This window comes from Phallusia mammillata, chromosome 2 (genome assembly GCF_965637545.1).
Source record: "Phallusia mammillata chromosome 2, kaPhaMamm4.hap1.1, whole genome shotgun sequence".
In the NCBI taxonomy this organism is placed as follows: Eukaryota; Metazoa; Chordata; class Ascidiacea; order Phlebobranchia; family Ascidiidae; genus Phallusia; species Phallusia mammillata.
The window spans coordinates 33,099,907-33,122,552 of NC_137253.1; the positions used below are offsets into that span (position 1 = coordinate 33,099,907).

General features: G+C 35.6%; 2 protein-coding genes across 2 annotated transcripts; both read right to left on the minus strand.

The window, feature by feature from the left end:
• Positions 1-1,105: 1,105 nt before the first annotated feature.
• On the minus strand, positions 1,106-13,003 carry LOC145215033 (uncharacterized). The gene is made up of 23 exons (XM_080083682.1): positions 12,951-13,003; positions 12,811-12,891; positions 12,571-12,753; positions 12,162-12,323; positions 11,722-11,830; positions 11,222-11,351; positions 10,704-10,954; positions 9,930-10,132; positions 9,399-9,555; positions 8,893-9,011; positions 8,689-8,778; positions 8,400-8,542; positions 7,891-8,043; positions 7,502-7,705; positions 6,470-6,676; positions 5,952-6,077; positions 5,707-5,844; positions 5,019-5,128; positions 4,708-4,915; positions 4,065-4,194; positions 3,470-3,645; positions 2,680-2,850; positions 1,106-2,124 (listed from the first exon to the last, which is right to left on the minus strand). The coding sequence occupies exons 6-23, from the start codon at positions 11,279-11,281 to the stop codon at positions 1,948-1,950; spliced, it is 2,823 nt and encodes a 940-aa protein (XP_079939808.1). The 5' UTR covers positions 11,282-11,351; positions 11,722-11,830; positions 12,162-12,323; positions 12,571-12,753; positions 12,811-12,891; positions 12,951-13,003; the 3' UTR covers positions 1,106-1,947.
• A 2,307-nt stretch (positions 13,004-15,310) lies between these two features.
• Positions 15,311-21,384, minus strand: LOC145214252 (protein disulfide-isomerase A4-like). The gene is made up of 12 exons (XM_080082746.1): positions 21,220-21,384; positions 20,597-20,793; positions 20,137-20,284; positions 19,677-19,900; positions 19,275-19,392; positions 18,686-18,844; positions 18,274-18,425; positions 17,679-17,830; positions 17,142-17,236; positions 16,570-16,716; positions 15,993-16,189; positions 15,311-15,919 (listed from the first exon to the last, which is right to left on the minus strand). The coding sequence occupies exons 1-12, from the start codon at positions 21,302-21,304 to the stop codon at positions 15,707-15,709; spliced, it is 1,887 nt and encodes a 628-aa protein (XP_079938872.1). The 5' UTR covers positions 21,305-21,384; the 3' UTR covers positions 15,311-15,706.
• Between the last annotated feature and the right edge of the window lie 1,262 nt (positions 21,385-22,646).

The window sequence follows — 22,646 nt, forward strand, 5'->3', positions numbered from 1 at the left end:
GTATTGTTTATTGTACCTGTCCTTTTGTTGGTTGTTTTGGTTAAATTGTATTTATAGCATGTAACAAAATTTCCAACACAATTGATCAAGAAAGGATAGCCGAAATTTTCCGGTTCGTCAATTCCATTTATGCCCAGGTAACATTCAAATGGTGGTGGTGTCGAAATCGGCTCAACAAAATTTCCGCTGCCTTAAAAAACACAAAAATAACTCTTTTTAAGAAAAGAATTTGAAAATCTAGGTCAACTGTTACCTTCGAATTGCTGAGCTGTTGTTATTCCGAGGCAGAAAATCATAAAAAGAAAATAGACAATGCAACGACAATGCATTGTGATAATTACAAGTTAGTTTGCCAAAATGATCTGCAATAATGTAAAACCATTTGAATCTCTTCTGATTCACAAGATCGGCGTTATAAACATGTAGTGCAGCATCACTATGTTCTGTTCTACCGTGGTTTAAAGTTTTTTTTTTAAGTTTTTTTGAGTTTCCTACCAAAACTGATCGAAAATGTCGGCGATTCTTTTAACGTTCTTACCCACTCACTTTCGGCATGTAAAAGTTTTAATGTTGAATCATGTGATACATATATGCTTTACTACTCTTATAATTGTTCTCGCACGTTGTACAACACCTGTAATTGTTTATGACATCAACGTTTCTCTTGACAACAAAAATAATTGTATTTTTCAAACTAAGTTTACCTTTTCTTAATTTCCTGAACTAAATTTAGAAGCAACTGTTGGCAGAAGTTTAATAAACTTCTACGTCTGTGTACTTCGTTGTGTCAACCCTGCTTGGGTGATGACTCAAAAAGTGTTTGTTGGGTCCTGAGTCATTTTGGGTCAGTTTCATACGTCGCGATTTAAAAAGCACTGCTTCTAGGAAATTGGTCTTTTCCATTTAATCAAGCTGTGTTAGATGCCAAACTCTTTGGTAGCCTAAAGCTTTAACCTATGAGCCACGTTGGCAAAAAATAATACAAAAACACCACTAAATCGCAAACGTTTTTACAACTTGACTTGTTGGTCAGTTTTTGTAAAAATAGGTGTTGCCATAAAACAGGATGAACTCACTGAAATAATTTCACACAAACACTCAGATATTTCATAAATAAATTTCTATTTGAAACCAGCAAGATATGGAACCACGAAATAACACTCGGGTAAAGTGTGTGATGAAAATATGGAAACTAAACGAGCTTCAAATGTGACGACTTCAAAAAAACTTTTTGCTTCATACTGTGAAATTTTTCACTTTATCCGTGTTAAAAAATGTGTGTAACAATTGAATGTGAAATTTTGACCAAAACCTATATTCTTTCGATTTGACGACGAAAAAAAAGTATTACAATTCCATCTTCGCTAATGTCACCTTGTTATTGTCCTGACAATGGAAACATTCCCCAATGAATAATAACTGTTATGACGTCACACTTTATTAAAGGTTGAAAGCAACAATCGTGAATTTCGTGTATAGCATATAATGGGTATGTACAAACAGAACAGTGCCAACATAACTTGGCAACAGGATAAAAAATAGTTACACTGTTCACGATTTCGAATAATCTGAGCAAAAATATCAGAGCCAGTATATTTGTGTAGAAAACATGACAAGTGCTATTGTCATCATCAGAAAATGGGATAAGAATAATTCTAAAACACTACATGACTTGAAACATAGTGAATGGAATCTTCAAATGAGAGAGAACTTTTTTTGCACAAGTAAATATGTACAATGCCGATGGTTTGATACAAATAAATAATTTTTCTCAGTTCAAAATTTTGTACGAGAGGAAAAGTAATGAACTTTAACAACAAATGTATTGAACTGAAATGTGTTTTTTATTTTTTCAATTGTTTGCTTTGTTTTCAACTGCATTGTTTCGACTCTTGTATACCACGTATATATACGTTCGTCCAATTGACGACATTTTCCGAATTTCTTTCAGACTCTCGTGTCTTTCCTCGTCTGACTTGCTTCACTTTCACTCGGGTTCGAGACGAGTTTTCGACCAGTTCCATTGGAGGTCGACTCAGTACGTGTGCGTTTAGTGCAAGGTCGTGTCCACATCTCGAATATTTCTTTTCTCATTACAGCAGAGGTGTAGAAGATAAAAACTCCCTGCAAGTTGAAAAACACATTAACAATATTCAAGTTCACAATGCACGACTATGAGACTTAAGCAAAAAAACACAAAAAACAATCAAATATTTCGTGGTGTTACATTTTAAATCAGGCGCCGGCAACATTTTTTGTTACTGCGAATCGTTTTTGAAACTAAATTTTATCGCAGGCCGGCCATTAAAAACTACAAATATTCAGCAATGAAAACGCATAAATTAGTTTATCATCCCCGGGATACATGGGCAAAATGTTTTGAAGCATTTAACCTAAACAAATTATACGGCCCGGTAACGAACCCCTCGCGGACAGGCGGCTGCCGACCACTGTTTTGAATTATACACTTTTTTTTTTTTTTTCACAACCAAGTCTGTGTGTCTTAATCACCTGAAAATAGTTATTTGCCAAAACGAAAAAAAAACGATGGGAGGATATTACTTTTATTTTTACAATAACATTCAATATTAAGCTGTAGACAGTGCACAGTTTTTCCACCTATACATCTACTATTACATCACCAGTATTACTGTAAATCAGCAAATATTAAAATCTCACCAGGAATGCGTTGAATATTGTGAACAACCAACTGAGGGCGATTAGATATTTTTCATCGTCAGATAAAAGCATGAGAAACCCAATCACCCAAGTTAGACCAAATGTTACCGACATCGTAAAAACCATTTTCATTTGTTGCACGAAATCTCTGCTTGCTGCACTTGACTGAACCTGTTGGGAAAAAACATATTTTAATCGGGTTAAAACGGATGAGATGAGCGTGTTTGCACGGAATTGCATCACAAACTTAATCAATTTCAATCGATAGTTTTTGCAAAAACAAATTTGTAATAAAAGTAAACATTATCCATTACTACAAAATTCATTACTACAAAATTCATTACTACAAAAAAAGATTCGGTACAACGCCTTTAATGGCCTGGCGTACCATGATTTATATGTGAGTATGTCGTGATCGCTGGTTGCATGAACGCTTCAAAGCTGATTGCAGTACGTGTGTAAAAGTTCACTTTAGTTGATCGAACTGGTGATCCCCTACTACGAAGCTGACATGTGCAGCATTCAATGCCTGAGTGACCCGCTTAATTCGGTACAACACCTTCAATAGGCCTGGCGTGCTACGATTGTGTCCTAACAATTTTATTTACTTACGATTTGAAGCGTTTATGCAGACCAGTCACCGCGTCGTGGGTTCGAATCCCACCGCATGTTGGATTTTTCTAGCACATATGTTATGCGACCTGCTGATTCGGTATAATGCTTTCAATAGGCTTGGCGTGCTATGATTATCTTCAAACAATTTTATTCAGTTAACCAATCTCCAACGCACCTTGTTCTCCATCGATCTAACATGTCTCACCACAAGCACGAGAACCACGATATTGTTGAGCAGAATCAAACCGACAATGAGTAGAAAGCCGATGTAGAGGGAATAGTTGTGAACCCAACACATACTGTCTCTCCGGTAACTTGACGATTGTGGGTCAAGTTGAGGTGGGTCGTAATCTAAAAACGAAAATAACTCCTGGTTTGAATGTTCCAGCTCATGTTTGAATATTTAGAACTGACATCACGCTTCAGTGTCTAAGTAGAGTTTTTGACTAATGATAACAACTCAGCCATTTAAAATTCATAGTCCACCAGATCCAGAATCGAAAACGATCGCTCAAGCAACCCAGATGCTGTATAGTAGGAATCGCATCAATTTTTCGGTCAACGCCTTGCAGTAGGCCAATGCCAAAAAGAGTTAACGCTGAATTTTTTACAACCCACTGCTTGAAACGCTTCGCACAAACAAGTGATATTTTTTTAATTGCTTGCCAATTATAAAACGTTGGTTCGTAACAAATTAAAGGTTAATAAAGCCAAGGATTTTATTCGCTTTCGCCTAAATGCCGTAATTGGACAAAACAGCAATTCCCTACCATAGTTGAGGTTGATTTTGTCGACATATCCGATTGTCATTCCAAGATTGAAAGCAACCACAATAAGAGGTAGAATGTAACCAACTACACAAGCCTTCATCACGTAGTGGGTTGAACCAACATTGAATACCTGAAGACAACGCAAGGTTTGTTAAAGTGTTTCACTTTACTTTCAACGTCTTTGCTGGAAATACATGTCCAGGAAAACAATTTTTGAAAAATCCTTCACTAAAAACATTTTTCGGTCTTGAAGATTTGTTAAAGATTCAAACTCTTACGTCAACGTAGAGCAAATTTACACGGGAAATGTGAATGGATTGAAGCCCACCAAACACCCTATATACAACTCATCTCCGGCTTGTTGATTGTTTTAGTGCAATTGTGATGCTATTTTTTTCTTTCGTCAAGCAAAATAAACTCAACTTAACAGACACAGAACAATTCGAAAACCAATGACATAAAATAGTTGTCACATTAAACATGCTGATTGTAAAAGCATTATCAGCACTGAACGTGCTCTAGAAGCTTTCATAGAAATCATACAGCCGGACAGAAAATTAATAAACAGCTGCATTAAACAGTTGTTACATAAACATGCTGGAGCAACACCCTTTAAGTTGTACATCAAGCATCAAACCCTCACCTTAACGATGGAAGTGTAGAGTTTGTTGCTGTAAACTGCAATCCACATCCAAGCTACGAGGAAAAAATACTGAATAAGAGCTGCCACGCCCGTGCACCCCGCCCCTTTATCGACCAATGAGATTCCGACCAGGAATATGACGTAGGCAATGAGTAAGTTAAAGTTGACGTGGAGTTGAATTTGAACATGCTCCTTCTTACGAAATTCACTTGAAAGTAAAATGTAAAAAATATTGTATTTGTTGGCTGAAAGATTTGTGTTAAAACTCGGTTAAATTGTCATGTTAGTAGCAACTATTACCAGAAACCCACCTGTTCAGCAGATACAGAATGATGGTGGCGGCCAGTGCCACAACAGAAACAATACAACCAACTTTACTGATGACCGACAAAGTAACGTCTGCTTGGACTTCAACACGAGACTGCAAAGAAATATTGTTACAGGTTACAAAAAGATATAAAAAGTCGATTAAAAGTACGAGCAAATCAAACTATTAGTTTCTTTTACAACACAAGGGAACTGTTGAACTTTTCCTATTTCTATAATTTTGTGAGCAATTTACTTAATATGTCTAACGTTACTTCGTATAAACTGAATACATTCATACTGTGGTATCAGCCCTAAAGCGTCCAGCGATAACGCCATTCTCCATTATAAATAGTACGACAGACCCATTCAAAGGCGTCATACCGAATCAGCCGGTCACCAAGCATCTAAAAAAATCTAGCCTCAGGTGGGATTCGAACCCACGACAGGATTCTTTTCGGGACTCGTTAACCAACTGAGAAAGTCTAGCCAAAAAGACTTCTGTCGTGGGTTCGAATCCCACAGCAGTCTCTAACCTGCACCTTGCCACATGTGAGAATGCTTGGGGGACCAGCTGATTCGGTATAATGGCTTTAATAGGCCTAGCGTCCTATGATTGATATTTAATCAAGAAAATACAAAATATTTTGATGTTTTGAACAATTAAAATCAATAAAATCAAAATCTGCTTACAACAAGCAAAGCAAAACTGGTGAGGTGGTTGCATTTACACATCGGAGGTTTGGTTCTTGTGTCAAGTTTGCAACCCTTGTTTGACCACACGAGGAGCTGTGGATCCCAAAACACACATTGCTGTCGAACAACATCATCCTGATAAAAGAAAAACACAAATATTAATAACTTCATGTAAAACAATACAGGAATTCTAAAGATGGGAGTTAAATGTGATAATTTTTGTTGGAAACCTTGAAACTCACCAATAAATTGTTTCTTTGATTTTTACTCTTTTCGCCGTGTTTTGTATTTTCATTTTTATGTTCCATTTCTACCGGCCTTTGTAGTTTTTGTGAGTTAACTCCTTTTCCAAGAATAGCAGATATAACCTGCAAAGCAATTTGATTTTACTTTCTAACAATGATTTTGTTTTTACACCATCTTTGCCCACAAAGTCAATGTGGACAGGAACATAGAATGGGAAATATTAAAGGCCCAATTCAAAATCATTTAATTTTTAAATTAATTTTTAATCCACAACCTGGCCGTATTTTAATTTTAAATTTAAAAACCACACATAAAGTTCACTAAAAAAAAAATTTTACTCAAATATTTTGGCTTGCGAAATTTTTAAAGAACGAATTAAAAAAAACACACATCACATTGGGTCAAAACATAAAAAAATCTTCACTCAAATATTACTTATTTAGTACATGAATGTCACAAACAAGATTTTTCTGAATAAAAATCCACTACTTTCTCATCCAAAACATTTTCTCACCCATTTTGCTTTTCCCTGGTTCGAAAACAAAGTGTCAGTTTCATAGAGAACAAACACGGTCCGCACGGTGGCGTTGTTTCCACTTCCCGATGTTCGTTCAAGTGGAACAGTTATATTGATTGGTTGAACGAGTTCACCCGTAGTGGAACTGACTATTGGTGGGGAGAAACTCACTTCGGTGTTGTCATTCAAACTTACATCAGCCACCTGCAAAAGTGTTTCAACTATTGCCAGACTGTTTTCTACAATCGACAAGACAAACAAAGTGGGATGCACATCTACATAACTATATCTACTATCTGTGTAAATTTCAGCCAAATCCATCAAACATTTGATGGAAAAACGAGTCGGACAAACTTCGGGGGAAAATACCCATTTTAGGGGGCTAGCGGGGTAAATACTGGGGTTATCAACAAAAACAAAGTGGGATGCACATCTACATAACTACATCTACCATCTGTGTAAATTTCAGCCAAATCCATCAAACATTTGATAGAAAAACGAGTCGGACAAACTTCGGGAGAAAATACCCATTTTAGGGGGCGAGCAGGGTAAATACTGGGGTTACCAACAAAAACAAAGTGGGATGCACATCTACATAACTACATCTACCATCTGTGTAAATGTCAGCCAAATCCATCAAACATTTGATAGAAAAACGAGTCGGACAAACTTCGGGGGGAAATACCCATTTTAGGGGGCTAGCGGGGTAAATACTGGGGTTATCAACAAAAACAAAGTGGGATGCACATCTACATAACTACATCTACCATCTGTGTAAATTTCAGCCAAATCCATCAACTGTTTCTTACTTTAAGAAATCCACATTTTAAGAAAAACAAATTTCAAAACATTTTACACTGATCTTGAAAAACCTCAAATTAGTAATATAACAAATAGACATAGCAAGTGACAATTGCTTGTCCATAATCAGTAATATGAATTACTACATCAGTAACACCAGTTTTTATACACTTAAGTGGAAGTTATTTAGCATCAAGTGAAATTGACCACATGGTTATTGGTTCCAACCTGAAGTGTGATCTGTTTAGTTTTGATGGTCAGCGTAGTTACTCCCATTTCACTGAGGTTCACTCGTAACGCAGCTTCGTTGATCGCAACCACTGCATTGTAGCTGCTAGGTGGCGCTTTTGATCCACTTGATGTAGAGGCTTGGACAGAGATCGCTAAACTGTCAGAAATATGAACGATCGAGCTGAGAGCAGATGCTGAAACCTGTCAAAGAAAAATATAATTTAAGCTTTAAAGAAAAATCATAAAAAAGTGAAGCCAATCTTCATACAGGTGTTTTTACAATTTATCATTTTCTGCTAAAGAAAAATCTTTCTTTCATATTGTTAATTTTTTTCTAATGAAATTTACTGCTAGATTTTTGGATCCGGGTCAAATCCCATGCTCACCTGTACAGAGGGCTGCTTGACAGCTTGAGTGACGGTTGTGAGTGTTTTAAGACTTTGCTCAACATCAGTCGAATTGAGTGAGTTTGGGGAGGATGTGAAAAGTTGGAGATTGTCGAGAGTTTGAGTGACCTCTTCTGTAGTTGCCAACGGTTTCTACTCAATAATACTCAGTTTAAAGACTATTTTTGTACAATACACAAATTAAACACTGTGTTTGAAATAAACTTTTGTTAGCAACTACTTTTTCACGTAAATATTGATGCTTTATAATACGGTGTAGCTGAATCGCTTTTAGTCATGATCCACCATTTGCAAACTCCACTATTTTGCACTCCACAACACTATAAACTTGCGCAGCTATTTCCGGCTTGGTGATTGTTTTAGTGCAATTGTGTCGCTATATTTTCTTTCACCAAGCGAAATAAAATCAACTCAACTCCTACTTGCGACTAAATTAAGTTTACATCAGTTGGTTTTAGCTTTTTTTGATTCACAAAAATATTTTTTACCTGCTGGCTGAAGTTAATGTTGCATGAAGAATTTTTCAAAGTATTATTGTCAAATAGAGCAACAAAATAGTTTTCTCCTCCTCTTTGATTTAAGAAATCTGTTTGTATTTTTGCCACACAGTCAATAGAAGCTTTTGAAAAACCTAAAAACAGAAAATTATGTGAAATTTGGTATTATTACTTGTGATGTTGAAAAAATATATTTATGTAGTTGGAAGAACATTGGCATAAAAAGACACATTTGCTTGAAGTTAGTGTAATTTGCAAACACTTGATTTAACTTACTCACCTTTTTCACAAACTTGGTTTGAAAACGCTGTATCTCCAACTGTGGTTGTGTTAAAAGTGAAGCCATTTATGGTGGTTGCAAAACACGGCCCTGTAAAAAGCGCATGTCACACAAATATAATTGATGTCTTAGTAATTTAAAGCCATAGTGCTTATTGTGGTTTATAATTTTTTTTTAAATTAACAAAACTTGATTGGTTGAAACCTGCAAGGGGTTGACCAATCAGATCTGAGATTGGATTTTGAATTACGTATTCCTGATAGCTTTCAAGTAGAAGATTGAAGTTCACCACAGGATTTGTCGCATTTGTTTCAACGATATAACTGCAACAATAAGATAAAGCTGAAAATCATCAGTGAATGTGAAATTACAGTTACACTACAAATTGGTTATTACATGAAAGTATGAACGGAAAAGTGACCACATTTAAATGAGTGGTCCCAATCAAGATTGGCAGAAAATATATGTTGCCACGTATTAAGACAATAAATGATCTAGCAAATTGCATGACAAAAGGCAATGCTATGATGAGTAAAACTAATTTAAAAGTTTTACTACAGTTAGGTGGTGATAAAATAAATAATAAAATATGCCTTCAGGAATATAAAATAAATTGCACGAATAACAGTCTTTGTTGAATCACTACAACCATTAAATCTGGTAAAATAGAAATCAAAAAAAAAAGTGTTGGCCTGATCGAAGTAACTTACTTAAAGTGTGGAAAGAAAAAAAGTGTGACGTTGACCACATTACTTGTTTTATAACGAAAAGCTGATAGGAGTAGAGCTGCGATCTCCGGGTAGGTTTTTGTCTGGTTTAACTTAATTTGTTGGGCAAATGGAAACTTGTACACACTGCTGTTTGGCACTAAACACAGATTTATTTTAATATTGCAACAAAATCATATTTTTTATGTATAAATGTTTTAAAAAAATATTAATTAAAATAAATTATAGTAAAAACTGTTGGTTGAAAAATATATAGTTGGTAACAAGACACAATATAAAATCTTTTAATTTATTCATTGGCCTGTTGTGACATTTTTATTCACATTAAAAAAACTAACTTAAAAAACATAAGAACTAAATAATACCATATTGCAAATGTTTTATTTAGTTCATTACATTGAAAAATAAAAAACCTAAAGACACATGAACTTAGTAATGTGTAATTTAGTTTAAAAATATTATGCCTGGCAGCAATAGTTTAAATCAAGGCATGTTAACTTTTAAAAATTGTACCTGGACATGTAGGGATTTCCCAGTTTAGGAACCAATCATAAACATAATTCAAAGCTTTAGTGATTAGCGGCCGATATCCCTCGTAATAATTTACTTGTCCCGAAGTACTTAAGAGTAAAGTGAAAATTAAATCTGTAAGTTTATCTTTCTGGCAACGAGTTTGTACCACTTGCTTCATACGATCAAGGAATTGTTTTCCAATCCTAAAAAACAGTTTTGTTTTTGACATTTTAGACTTTATTACAAAACATATGTTTTAGTGCAATAAAAATATACAGAAACCTCTATTGCTTATATTTTCAAGAAAACTTATTTTATTTGGAATTACCCACAAAATGTTAAACATGCCTGGTACTAAACGTTCAAAGGATGCATTCTATTACTAATCACGCATGTTTGTTAATCAAGTAGGCAAGTCATGGTATGACCAGAATCATGTATTTACCACAACAAATACTTTCACAACTGTTAAACCTTTTTACTCACTTAAAACATTTTGTGAATATTATATTTAGCCTGTGAAGCAGGGGTTCCCAACCTTTTTATGATCTCATGCCAATTGATCACTCTATGCTGTCATGTGTACCACTTCTTGCAGAACAACTAATTTGATCAAAGTATATTTAATTCACTAGTGGTATGCTTACCAAAGGTTGGGAACCCCTGCTGTAAAGCAACTGCTATGTTAAACTTTCCAAGTGTTTTGTAAGTTGAACAAGTTTCAGAACGCAATGTTTGTTATAAACAACAATTTAAACACCTCAAAATTTTTACCTGCAAAAGTCTGAGTGTGTAGAAGCGTTAACAACGACGTCTCTCAAAGCTTCCAATGTCCAAATATAAACATCTTTTACCGTTGAGTTGTCACAAGCAATTGTATAAACATCTGCGACTGTGTTGTTGTTGATGGCTGACGTCAAATTTCCAGCCACAAGTCCATTGTTATCAAGCGCACACAAAAATCCCAAAAGTCTGGAACTTTGTGTGGAGTTGAATAAAACTTGGTCAAATGCGTCTAAAGTGGTCTGTAAATATGTAACAACTATTATTGCCATGTAAAATAATTTGCTACACAGTTTTTTCAATAAAGGCAGTGATAGGATTCAGCCGGTTCGCACAGGTTCTATAGAAGCGTCTTACGAAATTTTATGAGATCAGCGAACCGGTTAGCATTACTGGTTACTGTCAATGGACTTTTTGTAACAGAACCGACTAAAAATACAACTTTTGTGATAGAACCGGCTGACAAACAAATTTTATTTTATATTTAATATATACAAAGGATTTTTTACTGTTAGTCCAGCTACAGTTCGAATATAGTTTCCAATTGACGAAATTTCATCCAGGAACATCGGACATTTTTCGTTTACGCAGTTTGCCAAGAAGTTTTTCACACATGTTAACGAGCCTTTCAAGTTTTGTCTGCAACAATAAAATAATGGAATCAAATTAACAAAACCGATTAAATTTAATCAGTGGTCTTCAACTCACTGATTTTTTTCAATATCAGGGACCAGTAAATTGTCAAATAAAGATAAAAATAGCATCCAAAACTAGCATTTTGGCTTAAAATATATTATTTAAGTACATAATTAAATTTTAGGGAAAGATAAGTTAACAGATAAAAAACAAATGGTCAATAACTTGGATAAGTTCTTTTCGTACTGAATATTAAATAAATTATCTGCAATTAGCCTTCTTCGAATTTAACCCAAAATATAATCAACGTCCTGTGGACCACCCAAAAAGCCATCATGGACCAGTAGTTGAGAACCACTGCACTAAATATTACCGGCATTGTGTTTCGTTTTTGTATGGAAATCCTGAAAACCACGGAACGGCGCATTCCAAACCTTTTGTTAAATTCTTTTCAACTGTGCATTTCGGCAAAATCTGTAATTCTACAAACAAATCAGGCAGATCTTGTTAAAAAAGTTTGTTTTCCAGCAAATTGTCACAAAATAGTGGTTTGAAAACAAGTCCATTAAAAATTCAAAACAAAAACATCTTCACAACAAAATACGCTGAGTAATAAATACAGGAATGACTTGCATTTATTGCCGACTGGATAACAAAATGTCCCCAAATTTTCCGATTTTGCGATAAACGCTCATAAAATCGTGTTTGCGCCAAACACCATAAACTCGAAAAAAATTGGACGATTACAAAACAAGGTGAAAAATATGTAAAATTACAAAACTAGGTAATACTGCTTATTTGTATCACGCTTACCGTTAGTAGGTGGTGCAGGGCAGAATGTAGGGCGTGTTGGCCGGTTGCATCTTGATGTTGAACACACAGTTGATCCGTTGCACGTAGTTCCATTTAGTCCAAAAAATTGCAAATTGGCATCGCACAATAGAGTGGCAGTACAACCCAGAACCTCGAAACGAACTGTAATGTACGAAAAATGCACGAACAGTTAAATTAAGTGTATCACAACCAACTCTCTATTTAATTATACGGTGTAGCTGTAGCGCGTTTAATCATTATCCACCAATTGTGCCCGACTTTTTTGAACTCCATACCGTCTTAACGTTGCGCAGCTATTTCCGGCTTGGTGATATGTAATCGCGTAGCCTACATGTGTCCTTTTAGCAAGAGTAACGTGCCCAACTTAATGTCGTTTTTTGTAGCCTACCTGTCTTTTGGTTGGTTGTTTTGATGACATGGTGTTTGACGCATGTTGCATTACTTGTAAAACACTGGGTCAAGTAAGGGTAGGAAAGGCTAAAATTGTGCGGTTCGTCAATTCCAATTGGCCCATAATAACATTGTAACTGTGGTTGTGGTGGCGCAATCGACTCAACAAAATTCCCGCTGCCTTCAAACAAAAAAATCGTTTTAAGAACAGAAATTGGAAATCTAGGTAAACTGTTACCGGTAGATGTGCGAGTTGTTGTTAAAATGGTAGTGCTGGAAAAAGGTTGTGGTGTCGAAATCTCAGTAATATTCCTGCTACCTTTAAATAATAACAACTCGTTTCAAGAACAGAAGTTGCAAGTCTAGGTTAACTGGTACCTGTGGACTGGTTAGCTGTTGTTATAATTGTGGTGGAAATTGGTTGTGGTGTCGAAACCGGCCCAGTAGAAGTCCCGGTACCTTAAAATATAAACAACTCGTTTAAGTATTTTTAGTAAATTGGAAATCTTTGAAGTAAATTGGAAATCTATGTCAACTGTTACCTGTGGATTGAGCTGTTGTTATTCCGAGGCAGACAATTATAAAAACAAAATAGACAATGCAACGACAATGCATTGTGACAATCACAAAGTGTTGATATTCAAACTGAGAGATGAGGGTCACTTTGTATGTAATATTTATTGGAATGAAGTAGAACTATCTGGATCTTTGATAAAAGTATTCGCAAGATTGGTGTTAAACATTGGTACAGCATCACTATATGTTCTATATACCGAGGTTTAACGTTTTATAGTTTTATAGTTTTTTTTTAGACTAATTTGTTAAAAGGGGTGCAAACAGTGGCGGGATTAAAATTTTTGTCTGCCGGTTCTATCACAAAAATCATATTTTTTTGGCCGGTTTTGTTACAAAAAGTCCATTTGACAGTAACCAGTAATGATAACCGGTTCGCTGATCTCATAAACTTTCGTAAGACGGTTCTATATAGCTGCTGCGAACCGACTGAATTCCACCACTGGGTACAAATGATCATAAAATTTCTTATTCCGTTACAACCACGAAAAAAAAGCATGACTGCTTGCGGAGGTGCACTTAAATTATTGCATAGACTGCATGTAACAGTTACGTAGTCATATCATATGTAACAATGCAGTAATAATTTGGTTGAAAAAGCCAAAAGTTCATTAATACTATAGATGCGATGCTTATACTCATGGAAAATTTAAAACATTTTGCGACCCAGACTGGAACGTCTCGCGACCCAAATTTGACCCACTATTTGCGGACCCCTGCTATAGAACTGCTGCGAACTGGCTGAAATCCACCACTAGGTACAAATGATCATAAAATTTCTTATTTGGTTACAACCACGCAAATTAAAATGTGTTTCCAACGAAACTAATTGAAAACGTTTGGGATGCTTTTTACTTTTTGACCCACCAACTTTGAAGTTATACACACACTCTTATATGTTTTCTCGCGTGTTGCGCACATGTGGGACTAATACGGTAACATTTTCCCTTAAACGTGAAATAAAATGACTGACAAAATAACATACTAGCAAAAAAAAACAAAATTGTGTAAAAGCATCACACAACGTTTTGTCTAAACTGCAGAAGTAGTTATATTTTTTTGCTAACTAAGGTCCCCTTTCTAAATTTTTTAAAGTGAATTTAGAAGCAACTACTGGCAGCAGTTTTATACAGTGACCTACGAAACACCATATGCTCTCTTTATTAATGCAATATAAGCGGATGACGTTGTGGTGCAACCCTGCTTGGGCGGTGACGCAAAAAGCGTTTGCTGGTCCCGAGTCATTTTGGGCTAGTTTCATACTTATAAGTAGCGATTTAAAAAGCATTGCTTCTAGGAAATTGGGGTTTGCCATTTAATCAAGTTGTGTTAGATGCCAATAAATTCCTTTGTAACGTCATAAAACTTCAAGCTATAAGCCAGTTTGGCCCAAAAAATATTTTTTGCAAATACAATTTTTTTTAAAGTATAAAATTTGGTATTTGATGCATTTTTTGTTACCAGTGTGGGATCTGCGGGAATCACAACAAGTGATATATACCCTAAATGACAACAAAATCACTTTATAAATATTACGCAAGAAATATACAAATGTTAGTTGGTCAAAAAATAATTCTTAAGAGTAATAATTCATCTTGAATAGTGGCCCTGTTTTGCCACTACAGTGGAAATATACGGTGTGTCATTATTATAGTGGAAATATACGGTGTGTCATTATCCAATTGAGGGTACACAAAGGAAATGACGTCACATCATGCATTCTAGGAAGTTGTTACGTCACACACGGGCTGGGAAATACCGTGATAACATCCAGTTTCGGTAAATGTTTATCTCAACGGACCATGTAGTCGATGATTGAAATATCCGCCTATCTTGCACTTTACAACTCCTTTGTTCATGTTGTTACTTGTAGATGTTTTCCTTGTTTAACAAACCACTAATTTGCAACCGTTCTACAACTGTGGTTCTCTACTCGTTTCAGACCATGGACAACTGGCCCAGTAAAACTAATATCATAGATCATTTTTTTTAATGAAATTGATGTAAGCATATGCAACTAGCATTGACCTTCTTTTAGTGTTAACATACAATCTTCTCCAGTTTATCACCAAATTTAGTGACTTTTACAACTTGTTGGTAAGTTAAAGGTGTTGCCATAAAACAGGATGAACTCACCGAAACAGTTTCACACAAACACTCAGATATTTCATAAATAAATTTCTATTTGAAACCAGCAAGATATGGAACCACGAAGTAACACTCGGGTAAAGTGTGTGATGAAAATATGGGAACTAAACGAGCTTCAAATGTGACGACTTCGGAAAACTTTTTGCTTCATACTGTGAAATTTTCACTTTAACCGTGTAAAAAAAAGTATGTGTAACAATTAAATGTGAAATTTTGACCTCAAATTTAAATTCTCTCGATTTAAAGACGGAAAAAAGGTATTGCCATTAGTTCCAAAACGAGAGAATTAACGAAACCTGAACACAATCGTAAACAACCAAACTTAGGAGGTTTAAAGTAGGATGATAACGTCATAATTGGCATAGTTACGTCACCATGACAAACAAGGGTTAATCTCGACACTAGGGGTCTCCCTACAGCTCCTCCTTGGCGGGTTTTTCGCTCATCTTCTCTGCGATGTAACTCTCGAGGTCTTTCAGCTCTCTGCCGCCCTCATACTTCACTGGATGATCTTTATCGCCCGCTGGTGACCAATAAATTGTGGGAAAACCTTCAGCTTTGTACGCGCTGTGCGGGATATCATTGGCTGTGGCGTCCATCTTTGCTATTGTCACCTTGTTATTGTCCTGACAATAGAAACATTCCACAATTAATCACAACCCTTATGACGTCACAATTCATAATGTTAAGAACAATTACCTTGAGTTTTTTCCCGAGTTTTTTGTAAATAGGTTCAAATTTCTTGCAATGTCCACACCAGGGGGCGTAGAACTCGATCATAACATCCTTGTCCTTGTTGAGAACGATTTCATCGAACGTGTTTCCCACAACTACTTTCACTGGACCGCTGTTTTTCTTCGGTTTCGGAGCAGACTTGTATTTGGGCTTGATGTTGCCTGTAAACGACAGCAGAGTTTGATACATCGACATACATCGCAAAATGACCAATTTACGTACGACATTAGAAACACGGTTTACAGACTAGAAGGGTAGGTTGATACGTACAGTAAACATCCGGTAATCCGGACCAGTTTGGACCAAAAAAATTGTCCGGATTAGGCAAGATCCGGATTAACCGAATCCGGATTAACCGAATCCGGATTAACCGAATCCGGATTAACCGAGGTTTGCTGTATAAAACGCAACTGTCAAAAGTTTGTACAACACACTTGTAATAAATGAAACACCAGGTTTCTTTCAAAACGTTAAAGTTGTCAGAAGTCTAAACTATAAATGCGGCCATAGCAATGCGCTGATGAAAAATTTCGAAACCAACCTGCGAGGAATTCTTCTACGAACTCCCGCAAAACGTCTCCATCAAAATCTCCGGTAGGTTCCATCGGGTATTTCCTTCCCTTGTCATCGTACCCGATCACATTTATCTCTTCGCCAGAATCTTCCAAACCAACCGCTTTCAAATCAGCTGCGGAAGAAACAAATTAATCGCTTGTTTCGCTATTTTATCAATCTTATATGTGATTTAAGTAATCAAATCGGGTGTAACTGATGTGGCTCTTCATATCACTGATGATGACATGAGCATTTGCCGAAACGTTAGAATAATAAAGCATGTCCGCTCTTTTTACGTCTATTTGGGCCGTTATTTTCACCATTAAACTTATAAACAGATCCGTGTATAGTGTTTCAATTGAACTGGCAATGTAAAATAAGCTTTTTAATCTCTAAACTCCTAACGCCTACTTTATTGTTTAAACTTTTGCCCAAACGATCAATTTAGTTTTTTTTCAAATGGCCCTTCTTAATTTACCGCGGTTGATTTAACCTAGATTACAAAACAGTTTGATTTAGGCTCAATACTATGTGAGAAAAATATTTTTGGGCCATTACCTTCAAAATCGTCCTCGTTGGAAATGGCGAAAGTCACGTGTCTCATTTCGTTCGCAACTTCAAGGATCTTCTTTCTCCAAACTTGCGTCGCTTTTCTAAAACAAAATACAACAATTACTGACACCTACCGGACATATGTGCTGACGAAGTAAGTACCCAGCTCTCTCATTAAATTGTTGTCTTGCAAACATTGGACGTAATTTTTGCTACCTATATGTTATGTAGTCCTCGATGTCCTAACGCGCCTACCTCACCCTTCTGATGCGAGTTCCTGCCACATAACGCTTATAATATACGGTGTAGCTGCAGCGCGTTTATCATCTTTCCACCAATTGTGCCCTTACCTTTGTCGCGCTTTATAACGTCTCAACGTTGCGCAGCTATTTCCGGCGGATTGTTTTAGTGCAATTGTGCTGCTACGATTTGTTTTACCGGCGAAATAAACTCAACTCAATTAAAACGCTGCTACAGCACGATTTTGGTATTAGCTTAAACATGTTTGTAGTTTTTGCCACAATCTACTTCAGTTATATTCACCTGTAGTCGAAGCTGAAGTCGACAGTGTAGTAAACCACCACTAGGGGTTGTTTTGAGTATCTTTTCTTCATGTTGTCGCGGGTTCGTTGGCCAACCAATGGCACAGAATGGTCGTTGTAAAATTTCTCCAAATCAGATTTCTCCACGTCATCCTATAGAAAACATAACACATGTGTAAAGGTGCAAGGCATTTATTTCCTTTTTAGACCGGTACTATTATTGGCATGGCTTTTTAGCCTGTTACTCCCAACAAACTGGAGTGCTGTTAGATTGTTAAACTAGCCCAAATGCCATATGCCTTGTGTCACTAGCTTCACTGATGATAAACATTATATGTAGTTTGTGCAAGGTATATATTTCCTTTTCCTTTTTAGACCAGTACTATTATTGACATGGCTTTTAAGCATGTTAGTCTCTCAAACTGGAGCGCCGTTGGATGGCTACATTAGCCAATACGGCCGATCTCTTGTCACCAGCTGCACTGATGAGACCTTACAGTGCACTGTATGCACATTATGCAACTTACTTCAGTACTGTCAAAGAATTTGCAAATAACAAAAAACTTTGTTGGAAAATTTTGATGAATAGAACTTACAGTAATTTTCAGTTTGTAACTTTTTTCCTCAAACTTTGAATGAAATCTTTCTGGATGGAACAAAACAATTTCTCCGACAGAAGCTCCGATGAGAGCCATAACATCTTCGCTGTACGTGTGGTGGAATTCGTATTCGGATCGCAAACTGTTGCCTGTCAAATATAAACAAAACATCGTTAAAACATAGAAACATAATCAAAGACACCCTTGGCAACTTGGTGAGAAATAAAGTGCTAAATATGTAAAGATGCTTGAAAATAGATTGATTTGCTTTCAGTTTCAATCACATAGAAACAAACAAAGGTATTTTATACTTAACTGAAACAACTACTATACATGATTATCAGGTTTGTATGATTTTTTTGTTTGGAGAATAGTTTGAAAATGTTGGAAAAAGTAATTTGCTTTTTACCTGCATCTTGGTAAAGTTGTAATGTTTTGTCGTCATCACCACTGAAGCAACCGATAATTGTGACATCAGACGCGTGGTGCAAAATGTTTTTGGCGTTTTTCACAGAAGTTACAGCAGTGGAAGGAGGTTTGCTTTGTTCCAACATGTAGCTCACAATACCTAAATGAAGGAAAACAGTTTAATAACTAACAACCTGCAATGCTGCTAAATCTCTGCAACATATTTGATTATGGTTGAAATTTATTGAGAAAAACACATTGAAAAGACTCAATATACTTCTGCTTCTCAGTTACTCAGAAAATAAACTCAATGTATCACTTATTTTTTCTATGCTTAGTAGAACTCGGTTAAATAATAAGTAACATATCTTCCAACCAACAATTACTAAATAATGGTGAAAACTAAACAACTAATAAACAACCAATAATGCTGCTAAGCTGTTAAATCTCCGTAACAATATCTGATTATAGCAGAAATTTAGTCATAACCATATGTTGAAAGGATTTCAAATCAGTCTCTAGATATTTATCGCCTATTTTATTATGCATAAGCAGCACACGTTTAAAATAAGAGTAGCATATTTTCCAACCTCGCTTGTCCCTCCCTCCTTCGTACTCGTAAATGCGTCCGTGGCGGAACAACTTCATGGTTGGATAACCAGAAACATCATATTTTTGTCCGAGGCTTGACTCCGCAGTTGCATCCACCTAAACACCACGGTTGTAAACATTGTGGCTAAATTTATTGGACAGTGATTGTCAATGATAAACACTTTTGACTTTTTTACTCATTTATATATTATGCCTGGCAGCAATAGCTTATTTATTATTGCTAATATTTATGAAAATGTGTGCATTCACTGTGTCCTAATGTACATTGCTTTGTAAATGTATGAAAGGTTAAGTAATTTAAATAATTCAAACAAGAAACAGCAGGAATTTTAAGTTTTTGTGCAGCATAACAAATATCAATATAAATTTCAATGTCGAACCTTTGCCAGTGGAATGGGTGGGTCGTGCCTCTTCAGTTCTTGTGCTGCTGCTTCATATTCGGGGGCAAGTTTCTTACAGTGTCCACACCATGGAGCGTAAAATTCAACCAAAATTATATCCACATCAACAGCCTCGTCAAAGTTGTCAGCAGTAAGAGTCAACACTGCCTCCGGTGGTGGTTTCCAATCTGGGTCGGCTAGCTCCATTACTTTACTGATGATTTCTGCGAAGGAAAAAATGTTGTTTATTGGCCAGAATCCTTATTTGTGCTAGTTCAAAAAATGTTTTTTGTTATTTTTTAATAGTTCTGCATAGTTATTTATTTTAGTCAGTGAGATACAATTTCTGCAAAAACAAAATGAGTTTGTTGCTTACACATATTTTTGCTTGTTAAAAAACACTTGTTGTATCTTACAGAAGTTCATTGTTTTTATTATATATATAAGTGAGAATAGATACCTGTTTCTGTTCGACCCCCTTCGTAGGTCATCGGTTCTCCATTGCGAAGAATCTTAATAGTCGGGTAACCTTGAATTTCAAATCTCGTTCCCAAACTTTTGCTTGCTGTGGCGTCGATTTTGGCAACAGGAACTTTGCCTTCCAGTTCCTGTTGAAAATTTGCAAAGTCATATTCATACCAGGTTTTGTGCTAAGCTTTGATGGCAAGATAATTATAATGTTTTTTCTTAAAAATAAGGATAAGGTAATGTTGCAAACAGATGATATGTACACAAACGAGTATTTTTCTTCATGTTGAAGGCATCTTGTATGGGACGCCGGAACGTTGATTATTTATAATAAAAACTACTGGAAGAGCAATACATGTTATACATTACACCTGGCAGCAATATCTTATTTATTGTATGCTATATATCTGTATGTGTCATATGCTATATATATGTATGTGTCAGAAACGTACCTTAGCAATCTTTTCATAAGTTGGAACAAAAGCCTTGCAATGTCCACACCAGGGGGCGTAAAACTCCAACAAGACAACTTCTTTTCCTTCGACAAAATCATCAAAATTGTCGTCAGTTAAAACATAGACACCATTTTCCATTTCAGGTTCAGATGAGCCGGTTGTTTCCTCAATTTCTCCTTCTGTTTCTGTGTCATCTAAATAAAACTTGGTGTATTAATTTGATTTGTTTTCTCACAACTACATTCAATTTTGCATGTTAAATACTGCTAAAGGTCAATCATTACCATAAATCATGACTGTAAGTACTTCACATAACAAACACAAAAGTTGACCAGAAATAGATTTAATATACTTTAATTTTGATTTATTTTCTCACAACTACCTTAGATTGTCTGCGCAATAACTACTGCTATCACTACTATCAATCATAACTGTCACCAACAACCGAAAATAAACACAAAAGTAGACCACAAAAAAGATGTAATAAATATTAAATTAATCAGTAAATCATTAAGTTCTACAATCTGCAGAATACATGTTTTAAAATTGATTTTACAATTGTTGACAATATGAATGTTGTATTACAAAATAGATTTGAATTCCATAATAAACCATCTTACCTTCATCATCTGCTGCAGAATATTGAACAGTTAACACAAGTCCAAGAAGGAATAACAACAAACTGGACTTTAACAACTTCATCATGTGGAAAATGTACTATATATTTCCCACCCACACAGTAATCAAAAAATCTCCTACAGTTACTTCTCTGTAAAAGTTATGATTGAAAAAAAAGTTTAAACAATTTACAAATTCAGCATTTTTTCTCTTCTTCCTAATAGGTTTTGGTAAGAATTTATACCAGAGCAGTTAGGGTTTTACTCATTCAATACCAAAGCACCATAATTACTAAATATTTATGTACCAAACATACTTTATATTTTGGGGAAACTTTGCAAGCAACTGAAACTAATTTATATTTAGGAGTTTGCATTGAATTTAAAAGGACATAATTTTAACATTACACGTCGATCACCATTAAGGTACTTAGCTCACTGAAACGTATCAAGAATACGTTGAACGTTTCAATTTTTGCAAAACGAATCAGGGCCGCCGGCAATTGTAATTCACTCAAGCAAATCAATTGATGACTGTGTGTCGAATCAACCAATAGGAAGTCGTTACGTTGCGCACACGTGTACTTGATACAAATGCATCATCTGTAATCACTCAACCGCGACGCAACCGGCAAATGTAAAGGTTTTTTTACTGGGGTAGGGACAGTTTTGTGTTGCATTTTACTACTCCAATATGGACATGCCTTTTTTACTGTTAATTACAAATTATTGTTGATTGAATCTTTATCAATTAAAGACAAACAAATGGCCGATCATTGTCGAATGATCAAATATATTTTGGGCAATCACAAAACAGTTCCAAATTAATTCAATGTAGCCTACAGCAAAAAATATACATTTTTTTTATTAAGATTAACAGTTTCCATCGAAATATTTCTATGATGGTAATGATCGTTAGATGTCGCTCCTGTGCTGTTAACTACAGGTGACGTTTTGATTCTGGCGGTCGTACCAGGAATAGCTGGAAGTGTAATATGTGTGTCAGAATCGATTTTGTGGCAAAAATGCTTGGTTTGTTTTGCATGCAAAACATACAAAAAATGGCATATCCTTCAAAGTATTTGTAGACGGATTTATGATTTACTTGGCAGCTTTTGGAATTGATGAGAAGACTAAACGAAAATGATTTTTTTTCAAGAAAAAGAAAACGTTAACACATCATAGCCATGACAGTTTGTTTGGAGAGCAAGGTCGAATCGTTTTGTTTAATTCTAAAGGAGACAACTGTGGAAATGTTACCAGGTATTAGAATATTTTTTCTTGTAAACATTTTTTTAATGTGTTGACGCAGTGGCCTATTAATCAGGGATCAAATTAATGTTGTCATTAAATTTGGTCAACTTTGGCATATTTTGTTCCCGGGAGAAGGTTTAAGATTTAACATCCTGCTAATTTGCATTATGAGTGAA